Source organism: Nymphalis io, chromosome 10 (assembly GCF_905147045.1).
Source record: "Nymphalis io chromosome 10, ilAglIoxx1.1, whole genome shotgun sequence".
Classification (NCBI taxonomy): Eukaryota; Metazoa; Arthropoda; class Insecta; order Lepidoptera; family Nymphalidae; genus Nymphalis; species Nymphalis io.
In genome coordinates, this window is record NC_065897.1 from 3,462,279 (window position 1) to 3,475,696 (window position 13,418).

The 13,418-nt window shown below is 29.7% G+C and overlaps 2 protein-coding genes across 10 annotated transcripts in view; one reads left to right on the top strand and one right to left on the bottom strand.

Moving 5' to 3' along the window:
* LOC126771378 (electron transfer flavoprotein regulatory factor 1) lies at positions 1–974 on the top strand. Its single transcript, XM_050491242.1, has 2 exons — positions 1–297; positions 386–974. Exons 1-2 carry the CDS (start codon positions 253–255, stop codon positions 593–595), a joined length of 255 nt encoding a protein of 84 aa, XP_050347199.1. The 5' UTR covers positions 1–252; the 3' UTR covers positions 596–974.
* Positions 975–1,406: 432 nt separating this feature from the next.
* The window catches only part of LOC126771311 (synaptotagmin 1), a 28,898-nt gene continuing 16,886 nt past the window's right edge, over positions 1,407–13,418 (bottom strand). For 2 of the 9 annotated variants that reach the window (XM_050491140.1, XM_050491141.1), the window contains exons 2-9: positions 13,074–13,193; positions 12,505–12,645; positions 11,706–11,848; positions 11,359–11,457; positions 10,882–11,076; positions 10,622–10,798; positions 6,411–6,528; positions 4,455–5,712 (exon numbers count right to left, since the gene is read on the bottom strand). In XM_050491140.1, the coding sequence (XP_050347097.1) occupies positions 5,369–5,712; positions 6,411–6,528; positions 10,622–10,798; positions 10,882–11,076; positions 11,359–11,457; positions 11,706–11,848; positions 12,505–12,645; positions 13,074–13,188 (1,332 nt within the window). In that variant the 5' untranslated portion in view covers positions 13,189–13,193 and the 3' untranslated portion in view covers positions 4,455–5,368. The other 7 variants (XM_050491149.1, XM_050491147.1, XM_050491148.1 and 4 more) reach the window with 7 other exon arrangements.

The window sequence follows — 13,418 nt, forward strand, 5'->3', positions numbered from 1 at the left end:
GATGACAATTTCAGCGAGTGATTTTGATAACACTGTCTTCATGATCTCGACAAAAAACAATAGATAAAATACACTGTCAATTATTCTTGTTTTGAGATGAGACTTATCAAGAAGTAATCACTAACTAGTACTACAAGTAGTTGTATCACAGAGTATATTTTATATACACTTATACATGTAACTTCTTATTTTGGACTTTACACTTTGATCAGAGGAAAAATAAAACTTAATATTTTAAGAATAAAAACAAAAATGTCACAGCCACAGAGAAGAGCGGTATTGAATCTTTACAAAACGGTGGGTTAAGATTATAATATAACAAGAAGCTTTAGATTAATATTTGCTTACCATATTTTGTACTCTAATTTATTTTTTATTGTTATAGCTGTTATTTTTAGGAAGAGATTGGCCACAGGGCTACGATCTTTTTAGAAAACGTTTACATAACGTTTTTCTTAGAAATAGTGAAGAAACGGATTTAAAAAAAATTGACACGATGATAAAACATGGACAATTCGTCGTTAGGGAAATTGAAGCTCTTTATAAGTTGAAAAAGTACAGAGCAATGAAACGAAGATACTATGATGACAATTAGTTAAAACATAACATTTTATGGTATGTACATCTTATTTCTTAAATAAAATATTAAATAAATTCAAACAAAATATTGCATATATAAATTTATACACAAAATAAATTAAAATCAAGAGAATAATTTTAAGACATCATTTATATCAACAAAAACATAAGATGATCCTAAAACTGAAAACAATTTCAGTTTCAATTATAAGGTTAGCTTAGTTATATGAATTAAAAAATGTGATATTAAATAGATTGTATATATTCAATAATGTATCTATTATTACTGTTTTATTATATTTATAGGAAAGATATAAAATGAGTTGGATTTAGTATACCCAATAAATAAAAATGAAATTTTATTAAGAAACAAACTTTACTTAGTTAATTTTTATGCTTTAAATATTACAATAAATGTGATATATATTGGTTATAGATAATTAACATATTTTCAACATTCTACATTCAAAAATTTTGAAATGTTATGAATTAAGTAAGTATATAAATAAAACTAAAAACATCTATGTAATTTTGTATTATAGATTTTTTTATAATTCACAGTACATTATCATTTTAAACTAGATTAAATAATAACAGTTTACTAAAAGATGTCTAACTTTAAATAAATCATAACAATATAATAAGAAATTTGTTTTATTTAACTGGCGAGTGATATGATAGTTTTGTTGATGAGTTTCATGATTTTATCATTATGTACATATGATTCTTGACTTTATGAATTCAGTTATATGAGAAATAACTTTTCTGTAAGATAATCAATTTATTTTTAAATTTGTTCAGATAAAAATACTGATCGTCACAAATACATTTTTGTCAAAATACTTTAATTACTGTTTTTTTTAATGTCCTCGAAGGCAAAGAAAATGTCATATGCAATTTTTTTATCGAGATGGAAGAATATATCTTCATTTCAAATTTTTATTAATATAAATTTGTATGGTTTTGTCACTTCTCACAAATTCAAAAACTAGAATATAAATTTATTTCAGTTAGAATACAATAGTTTTTCTCATCAGAGAAACTTAAGTTAATATTCATCCAGCATCTTTTCTAGTAAAATAATTATATTAATATAACTACCGCCTCAATTTTTTTCTATATTGTCAATATTTTAATTCTTGATCGAACAGTTATGTCTAGCGACATTTGATTAATTTCTATGATTGAATGCTTTAACAGATGCATAGTCTTATCAATTCGTCCAATTAGATTTGCTTATAAAAGAACATGCAAAAATTTAATATTAGTTGCTGGCAATGATTCTGTTACGATGTGCTATAATAAGTACAATCTATAAGTACATTGACATTACTATATTTATTGATAAATACAGTATTGAAATCGCAAGACTACATAATGTGTTGGTGCAGTTTTATATAATCGAAGCCCCACTTCATATTCCCTACTCCTAGATGTGATCGTGAAATTTAACATGTGATTACATTATATACATAATAACATACACATTTGAGATCAACAACAGTCAAGCTTTAGCTAAGTATATGCTTCACACCATAATGAGAGGATAGTTTATTTACTAATTATATAATTAGTATTATATTCAAATAAAACAATTGAGAATACCTATTGAAGTATATATAGCAGCAAGCTAATATACAATTACAGGTTATACATCCAGATTTTATATATATTTTTATTAATTTAGGAAAAAATATAATTAATTTTTATAATTACTTTCTTATTCAGGATTCTATGTTCTAGTTTCATAAGTTAATCATAGATTTTTGTTTGAAAAACATTGGAGTAATCATATGCAACAAGATATACAAACTCTACGAATGTCGTGTTATATAGCTCATTATTACTATTGTGTATATTACAATAATTACTTAGGTATTATTTTCATAAATATTTTTCTACACTAAGTTAAACATTTAAACAGAGAAAACTAGTGTGATATATACTAAATTGGTATGGGAAACTCACATTAAATCAAATTATTTGGTGCATTCATGATTGCACTTAAAATTTTGTAATTGGAAGGAAGAGCTATGGCAGACGACAATATATTTTTCTACAACGTTAAGGTAATAAAAGACATATTCTTTACGTTTAGTTTGTCATGAAATAAAGTAATATTAGGGATAAGATACCTTAATAGGCCAATTGTTCCTCCGAAGAAGGGAAGAATAAAACCTCTACATTGAAAATAAATAAGCAATAAGGTGTGTCTACATTATGACAATAAAATGTCTGTCCTTCTTCCGAGGAACCTAATACTTAAAATGTATCGATTCAATAACACTTACTTGGTAGTAAAATAGAATGTAATAAATTTAACAGGATTCAACTTATTTACATAGCTTCGATACAATTATAATAGATAAGTGTTTCAAATATGTAGGTAGTCAATATAGTTTTTTATTATTTAATTAAAATATGAAATAATTTCTTTACAAAACCAATCGTCACATTGATAGAATATTTCGATAAAAGTAAAATATGTACACAGCCGATTTAATTGTCTCAATAAAAATATAAATATCAGATAAAACTAAAATATAATTTTATAGATATAATAAAAGGGACGTTTACGGCCGTGTACAATAAATAAATAAATATAGACTGTGTATTAGAATGAATATTGCATTTTCAGTTATCTTAGAAGACAAATATTGAGAGACGAATTGTGAATTCCAATAAGATATTATATAAGGCGTTTGTTCTTCGTTCTCGTTCTTCTATTTCTCGTTTCGATGATCTTCTGAAATATTAACACCTGACTTCTGAGAATACTGAACACAATCAAAAACTATATATAGTTACGCCGGTTATACTTTTCTTCAATAAAAATCGATTTTGCAGTACGAATATTTGTATCAACATATAGATGCTTGTCTTGATTGGGGAGTTGTCAGGTCATCCCAAGATAATTTGTAGAGCCTGTTGGGCTTGATAAGAAATGCAATGATTGAACAGTGCTTTTTATTGTCTATAGATAACTATAGACAATAATATATTTCCATTATGACCCGAACTTGTTTTTAGGATAGATTACATTAGTTACATATATATATAACGAAGTACCTACATATTATTAAGTACTCTGTTTCGCTTGTTGTTATAAACATCTGTTTATAGAGTTTTTGATTTGTGGTCGAAATATTATTGAGTCCAAGTTCATTTGAAAGGGTTGCGGAAGTTAGATTATAGATTTATGATGAAAGCTAAAACTTGCTATTTAACAAAATTGTACTTAAATAATACTAAAAAGCGCTCACAAATTGGTTTTGTCAGTAAATTGAAAAAATGTAAAGGAACACTTTTGTGGAAATGGTTATTATACAATTAATGACTTTATGGATGATGATGGCACACATTGAGAATGAAACGATGGCTTCCTGGCTATTTCTTCGTTATATTGAAAATTTGTACCCAATTACACAATATGACAAAAAAACCGCTAAGTTTATTTTGCCGGTTCTTCTCAGGTGAGGGTATTTTTTTCGAACCGGTGGTAGTTTTTATTCCGACAATAAATAAGTTTAATACTTATTCAATAAAGGATTTTGATTTCATTTGATATAGACCTTTTAAGGAAAGAAGTTTAATGAAACATTGTAAATTAAGTCATTGTACAAATTGATAAACTTTATAAACATAAAATGGAATAATATATACCTCATTCGTATTTAATCTTTCTTTTCACCATCTTCTGGATCTTTAAGAGTATGCCATTGAGCGATGGGGCGCCGCGGACTGGCCAGCATATCCGACCAATGACGCAGCTCAGTACCCGACGCGTTGTATCCAAGCACCACCTTGCCAATTGGCTCGGACGTACCGATGCGGTCATAGTCCACAACGGTTACCACTAGATTCACCTTCTGTTATGCGATTAGTAATCAAAAGCGTTAATATATTATAATTTATTTTTCGTGTAAAATAATTTAAAGGTTGTGAGTGAGTATGTATACTATGGGTGTCAGGGTGGTTTTAGTAAACTATGCGTTCTAATCTATCAGTGCGAGGTAAGAATAGCGTTTATAGTAACACTTGTCAATGTTAAAATACCTTTATTTCGTAATTGTAATGAATACTATACTGATAAAATATAAGTAATAATTACTTATGGTGTTCCAATAGAAGATGTGTAGGTATGTGTCTATAGAAAGATATGTAGGTAGGTAGTTTAGATCTAAATAGGATTTTGTAACTTTGACAGAATAAATTAATTTTCATATCTACTACAAGCTTTGCATTCCATGACATTGATTAACTACGAATGAATGGTCAATGAACTTACCTTCGGACCAGATAATATGATGTTTAGGATGAGGTTACTAAAAAGTTAAACTATAGGGATTGGGATGAACTGATAGTATATGAAAAATTAAGAAAAAAAATCCACAAGAAGAAAAAGAAACTGGATTCCTGAAAACCATATGCTTAGGTAATTACAATTTGAAGTCACCAAATTGTAATGCAGTTACGAGGGGAGATTTTCAGACACCACTATTTTTCGGGACTTTTTGAGGATAATGTTATATTATCAGAGCAGCATAAATAGATATATCTTGTAAATAGAAACCTCCAATCGGAACATATTATTGCAACTGAAGGTCAAAGTTTACACCAGATTATATCTAAAAATAAAAGCTATGATAAATATAACGAGAGGATAAAAGGGAACATCAAAGATAATTTGAAAATAAGAGAGGTTAGATACAAACTATTAGAAGAATATGTATGTCGTTAGAAAGATAATAAATATGTTATAAGGAATTCTACCAGGGTTTATTAGGGTTTAGTGGTGTGTATCCAACTTCACAACAATTAGAGCACAACATCGATTGCACATTGCTAGGTCGTATTTGAATGTAGAAAACAAACAGTCACACAAGCAAGACATTGAAACATATATACGAATAAATAGAATAGTTTGTTTTTCTCCATTCGCTAACGTCTCCACACAGTGTGCCACAACATTGAATTTTGATGCAATCTCGGCTCGCACCTGTATTTGTTCGAATGGTACTTCAAAAGTAAATGACTCGTTGTAATATGGATTCAGTGTACATTTCTTGATGCTCGTCTTCTTCTTCTTGAGACGTTTGCCATTTTGCATGAGTGCAATCTTTACGTACGGATCTGTTGTCACGCAGCGGCGTACCAGGATATGAAAAAATGAAAATTACTATATTAGTTAATTCTAAATTGGAAGACTTCAGCTCGATTCTATTAAATCTTATTAAACGTTTTTTTTTATACATGATGCTTATGAGAAAATTTTAATGAATTAATATAAAAAGTTGTTAAAATGTGATGAAAAATGCCTTTGTCGTCATAGCGATGCCATTTAATTATGTTAAAATATTTTATGCTGCTCTTAGCAATGACAGTAGTGTGTTTGAAAAAATACGGGCATGGTAATACTAAAATGTTATCTGCAAGCAAATCAGTCATAGATAACTCTAAATGTATACAGAGTAGCTTAACAAATCTGTATGCCGTCGGATTTATGTGCATTAAATTATATATATCTAAAATAAATGATTTATAATATATAATTGTAAACGAAAGTTATCTACAAAAAATATATCTACTTAGTGTATAATAGCGATTATAGTATATACACATGAAGTTCAAAAGAGCTTTATGATAGAGACCAAGACTAAGTTCATCATGCAAATATAATTGCCACATGACGAGCATAGCACGAACAATAACATGTTACATAATACTTTCATCTGTTACCCTAAAACCCCTGTAAGTAGAATAGTGTTAGTGTTAGAAACACAGATTATAAAAATTTCTTGGTCTACATAACAAACCGTCATTATAGTTACCTGACAGGCCACCGACGTCCATTTTCTTTAAGTTCTTTGCCTCCAAAATTACCACGGTAAGTTTTCCAGCGGTTGGGACATAACGTAAAGAGAAACATATGTCACCCAGCTTGTTGTCCTGTAAATTTCCATGAAGATATATTAAAATCATAAAGTTATGTTGTCGTTTCAACGTAAAATAAAATATATTTTCACTCTGCGCTTCTCAAACTCATAAATTGTTCTGTTTGTTTTTGTTTTTTTTTAAACATAAAAGTATAATAATGTGTAGTAGTTTTTTGTTTTACATGTATATCTGTGTTCATCCAAAGGATTGGGTGAATAGTATGGAAGACAATATAGGAAGAGTCGTGTAGGGAATATAGTTTCTGATATAGGTTTGAAAAGCTGTCTTATAAAATATACAAATAATATACGGGTATAGTAACGCGGCTTAGGGCGGATAAGGATAATAACTTTTCAAGGGAAAATAAAATAGAACAAAATAATAGCTCCGTGTAGTCACCTAGAAGCATTTATGGTTGTCAGATTTTCGGCAAACCTGATCAGTATGATTATATAATTTACTTCATCCCATCATCATATATATTTAATAATGGTAATTTATTTTAAATATAAAAACGTAAATGACTTAGATTTAAATGTAGGTATATTTAAGATACTGATCAGGATTATCGATATGTGCTTATGATGCCATAGCACATACAGACGTAAGATATAAATTAGCCTCAAACAAAATAGACTTTGCAACTAGTCAGGTTATTGTCAACCATTTTCATTGCGTTATATATAACGTTTTAGCACATAGATGACACTTCATCTAAACATTTAACACAGTACGAACATTTTAAGATGTCTATAGGACAGGGAAACAAAAAAAACACACATCAAACCTACAGTTATAAAGCAATTATCCGCCGAAATGTATAGACAGTTAGTACGGTTCGGGTTAGTTATTACGATCTGTTGCCGAAATGATGCCAATTTATTATTTTGTAACACCCAGCTCAGATCATCAAAGCGTATTTGTTCTGCTCACCTTGCATAGGAACCTAGAAAATGACGTCCCTGTTGTCAAACTTGTATTCACCTAGTATTGCCTAAGAGCGACTAACCATTTTAGAAACAGATCGCAATTATCTAAAGTAAGAACATTTAGATAATTCACACACACACACGTACACTATTAACATATAGATTCTCTACAAAAAGAATCCAAAAAGAAACGCTTAGTAAGTTCACAAATACGCCTGTTTTAAAAAGTTCTAAATAATTTAAAAGTTATCTTCAAATAATGCATTTCTTTATTGGATTAGGATATAAATACATAAAAATACATACATACATTCCGAGGAGTACACTTCACGTAAAACATGTGACATCACACTATGACACATTGGGAAATTCTACAAGTGAGTTTTCACTGCGTATGAAGTGCTAAGCTTGCATTACAATAATTGTGACAAAAGATAAACTATGTTCTTTTTTTTAGCGATACAACATGTACAAGTGTTTAGTTGAAGAGTTTTATACATAGTTTAGATACAATGAGTATAATATTTTAGTGCAACGTTATACATGTCACGTGGTAAAAGGAAACGTTTCTGATTACAAATCGCTCCTGTTCTTTTGATTGTACGTCAGAAACGCGAAAGCATGAACTTAATGGTTTTCTCAATTTTTATTACGATATTATTTTTAACGTATATTATTAAAGAGATTATTTTTAAAAACATTTAAATAACAAACAACAAACAAGAGATTATTGTGTTCGAGAGTTTCTAATTTTGTTATTTTTTTTTAATTACATTTCAAACTGATTACGAACAGAATATATCTAATACATGATTTATGTTAATACTATTAATTTTGTCACTTGAATTTTAAAGAGAACATAGTTCACCTTTTAATAAGCGTAAATAATGAAAAACACTTTTGCTCCAAAACAATTTTCATTTCATGTGTTTTTGATTATTACATCATTATTACTTTTGTTATTGAAGCAGAGTTATATACTATGTATATTGAACAGAAGTTTGCTTAGACTCAGACAGTCACAAGTCTTCTTTCGACGGTCACAAGGTGATCTGTAACATACTTCAGTAATTTTATTTATTATTATATATCTTGTTACAGTTTTAATATAGAAAATACATTTATATGAAACGTTATCTGTTGTTTTATTGCATAAATGAAATGGTCATGATATTATGACCTGTGATGTATTATAAAATTATTAGATTTTATATTGAATATTACTTGAAAGCGTTTTTAAATTAATATGAGATTGCTAAGCCACATACACAAAATGAATAAAAAAAGAATTACTGTCAATATCTACATTGTAGCGACGAATAGGTATGTTTAATATTGCGACGTAGTCGGTATGGTGGCTGCGGATAGTCGTTTTGTAAATTGCATTTTTTTTTAGAGCTACAACCAAAATAAAATAGGTTTGATATAGGTATGTCAGTATTAGGTTTTGCAGAAATTATAGGCTTCCGTAGTCATGTTAAATTACACGAAATACTAATATGTACGGTCACTTCAAAAACTATTTTTATATTAATATTAAATAATATTAGTGTTGTGTATACTATCCGATAGTTTTTAAAAATGTCAATCGACTCATCTTTGTATAAAGAAAATAACAGTTATAAATTTATGACCGACCGATATGTATATTTTTGACCACGAAACCCTAAAAACGGTTATATAGGAATAATTCAAGCGTAAGTATAAAGTGCATGCAACATTCCCCAGCCGCTATATAAATTAATTCTTAAGTGTCGGATGGATGAACATAATTTATAAGAATTAAAAAAAAAAACATGGCTTAATGGATGATTTGAGGTAACGGGTGATAATTATATTTTATTGATAGTTCTTTTTTCTTCACAAAATGCGTCCTACCTATACAATAATATCATTGACGACCCACTTTTCATTTTATTTTCTTCAATACTAGGCCGAATTATACAATTAATTTTGTTGAAGATTATGGTGTATTTATAACTGTAATGGAACGTGTTTTTATAAAATTATTTAATTTACATTTTGATGTGTCTCAAAATAATACTTACGTGAATGATCATTTCGTTTTTGAAGCGGCATGCAAGATTGTTCAGGACACAATCAAACACAGCCAAGCAGAGCAGAGAAAATATGTAGAAAAAGAGAAAAAACCAAGTAAATACATTTTTGCTCTTCAAATTAATTTATCGGAAAAATAAATGACGATTCAATCCATTTCAAGGTACCTTGACTTAACTTCCATATTTGAAAATGTATTAAGTGGTAAAGAAAAAATCTGTTTATTTCGTATCTAGTTTGTTTATGCTGTCAAGGATCCTCTGATTAAAAAGTGCAATAAATTTGAAATTAAATCCATCCCCTCAATAAAATTATTCACAACGGCCAATGAATTGTTTATTTTGATTTTGAAAATAGCTGGCTATAATATTAAAATCAATCGTAAGCTGTATATTTATTGAAAGGATAGAAAGTTAAATAATGCTGTGCTAGCAAACCACACCCATTTATATATTTACGTAACGGTTTCAAAAATAAATCTGGGTGTATTTTGCCAGATTAGCCTAAGCTAAGAAAAAAAGAAATAAGGTCTTCTCGTTTGGTTTGCGTTACCTACATATGTATACCTTTATTTGCCTTTAAGTTTATGCTTTTTATTTGTGCATTCATGAGAGTAATGTTAGAATACCATACATGTCTTAGATGGTTGATGTGTGTTTACCAAAATGGATTGTTGATGTGACCTGGGTGTATCTGTTTACTTCCATGTACTTCGTAACTTCACCAATTAAGATTTTTGCAACATACCTAAATATATTCTAAAGCCTTTTGACGCCATTAAATACTAAATAAGAATAGAAAAAATATTTTATTAAGTTTAAACATTAATATAATAATAAGTTGTAACCGCATCAAGAAGAACCTATTTTTTTGTTGAAAGCTGAAAAGTAAACTTACTTGATTATTTAAATAAACAAGGATTATACTTGTCAGTCAGCTAGTAATTATAGTTACTTTTAAATGGTCCTGAAAAATTACTTTAACAAAGGCGTCAGTCACATTATGATTATATACATTAAATTACCGATTTTATACTTTACAACATCTAATAAAAGATAATTTATATTAAGATAAATAAGAGTAAAAATATACTGTAATTTTTGTTTCGAAATTCGCACCTGTCCACCTTCGCCCTCAACGCTTTGTAGTTCACGCCATTCTTCAATAGTTTGAGCGAGATCGACCTGACACAGGGGTACCTTCACTTCACCAATCTGATCGTGCTTGGAGAATCGATCGAAGTCGAAGATCGCGAAAACTAGGGTTTTGTTCATTGCATCAGCATATGGCACGTTCTGAACAAAAATATCGATGAAGTATTTCATTTAACATGATTAGAAAAAAAAAGACATGCAATTGTTTTAAGGAAATAATTTACCTTAAAGACAAAGGTTTCGTTGAAAACAGGGTTGAGGGTTTTTCGATGAACTTTGGTTTCAAATTTCTTCTTCTTATCAGGTAAAAGATATACTTTTACATATGGGTCTGAAGTCCCGCCCATATCTAAAGCCGGTAGCTCTTCCGCTTGGATAACAGTAACTGATAGACTGTTGCTATTAAAGTCATATTCCAGCTGTGAAGTGACATTGTTAATCAACTTAAAACAATAACAACAAATAAACGAGATTAGTTGATTTTGACATGAAAAAAATATGTATTGATGGTTGATTAATCCATCTACCAGATATCAATTTGTACCACTACAATGTTAAAGTTTTTTTCTAATGAAGTTACAATAATTAAAAAAATGTACGGTTTAATGAACAAATGAATTTTCTGTTACAAGGGGTACAATACGTTTGGGCGTAGCTTGGTCCTGCACCTTCACTTTAGGACAGCGAGCCACGTAACCTACCTTGTATTGAAGTTTTCCTAGCTTCTGTTCCTCTTTCTTAGAATCGCCGTCGTCTGGTTCCTCAGCGTTTTCCGCCAGCTCCTCCATATCCGGCTGAACCTAAATGCATGTCCCGCGGCAAATTTCACATGAATATCGGATTTCTTATCAATAACAAGCAAAATAACCTCCATTTTACACTAAATTATTTTATAAATCTTGTATCTCACCACTTTCATTATTGCATCGCTAATAAACGTTAATGTATTGTGTTATTATTTGTTAGTCTCAAAATAACTAGTAGAAAGTAGAAATATGTATAATATGGTCTTCATTTTATTTCTTTTTTACAATACTTCAAACATTACCTTCTCTTTGTATGCTGAACCTAAGAGTTGGACGGACTTGAAGTCGACTCCTTTCATTCCTTTCTTGCCATCCTTGGAGCGTCGCTTACGGAAACATCGGCGAATACAGCAGAAGCAAACAGTGAGTACCACCACACCCACTCCTAAATAACAATTATGTTAGCTATTGAGTTTCTATTTTTCATTCGGATACATATATATCCATACCAGTCATATTTATCGTTTGTAATTTGTTAATTTTTAATATTGTTATTTTTTTTGTATTTACTTGACATGTTTTTTTCCTTTTCATTTAATTTCATAGTTTTTTTATTGTATAATAGATTATATAATATATATAATTTATTTATTATAATTGATTATTTTATTTTTCTTTTTCATAATAATTATTTTAATGTTTGTTGATACCAATGTAATTTTTCCGCATAATTTTAAGATTGAATGTATCCATTATTAATCCGTTTACTTATTACTTTTTTAATGACATCTCGTGCTCGCATTGTATGAAATACATTTTTACGCTTGGCAACGTTATTGGTCTATGTTTTAAATTTATGTGCCTGTTCTATTAATTATTTTACTACTTACTGTTTGTTTCCTTTATTTAAAAAAATAGCAAGCTTCACTGGAGCTGCGTGCTGTTGAGCTACAAATATTATGCTCAGGAGGAGGAAGAGGCCTTAGCCGAGCAGTGCGATATTTACAGAGTGACTTTTATTGAATCCATTGAAGCCTGTTTTAATTCGTGTAAAATTATAAAACCGTTTATAATAACCATGTTATGCAATATTTTACCTACCTACAAGAATGGCGACTAACTGCCATGTTTCCATGTTCATCTTTCGGGCTATTTCGGCTGTCTTTTCTCCAATCGATTCTTGAGTGGTGGTAACAGTCGCTGTTGCCTCTGAAGTTATAGCAGGGTTGATCGAAGATGCAACTGCAAGAAGTAATAAAATAAGTAGTAATATAATGTGTTCTCGGATGCAGCGATTATTCTGTAAAATAACGATTCAAGTAACTACTCTCGATTTTATAGATCGGATTTGAGTCCGCTATTTATACATATAACGCAATACAATATACAATAATGTAACGCGAGGTACAAAAAAAAACACCTAATTTTAAACTTATTGTCCGTATTTTTAAAGTCAACGTATTTTCAACTTCTTATCATTTAATAATATATTTGTTAGACAAATAGACGTACAATAATCACGTATATAAACGGATGTATTATGATAATTATAACTTTTGACACGAGTCGCAGGAAATGAAAACCGATCAAATTATTTTATATTTTACAGTTAATTTTCGAATACTAACTATAATTTAATTAAGCCTTAGTATATATTTTTATATAATTACCAGGAGGAACCGTAGTCATATTGCCAGCAGTGATGTTGCCCACCACGGTGACTTTCTCGGTCGTAGATTCCGCCTCGCGGCGCCATCGCAAGTGCGCTGATAATGGCGGCGACATATTGTCTGTTAACCAATATAAAGTTATTTAACTTGACTTATAAAAAAAGACGATGACGACGAGCCGGTTGGCGTTGTGGGTGGATGTCTGCTTTTCACGCCGAAGGTTGTGGGTTCGATTCCCACCCAGGATAGATATTTGTGTGCATGAACATGTCTGTTTGTCCTGAGTCTGGGTGTAATTATCTATATAAGTAGGTATTTACAAAAAGAAAAATAGTATGTGTAGTA

Excerpts from the sequence above, each read along its gene's own strand:
- LOC126771378 (XM_050491242.1), top strand. The coding sequence starts at position 253 with ATGTCACAGCCACAGAGAAGAGCGGTATTGAATCTTTACAAAACG. Across the intron at positions 298-385 it reads TATTGAATCTTTACAAAACG|CTGTTATTTTTAGGAAGAGA; the intron begins GTGGGTTAAGAT and ends TTATTGTTATAG.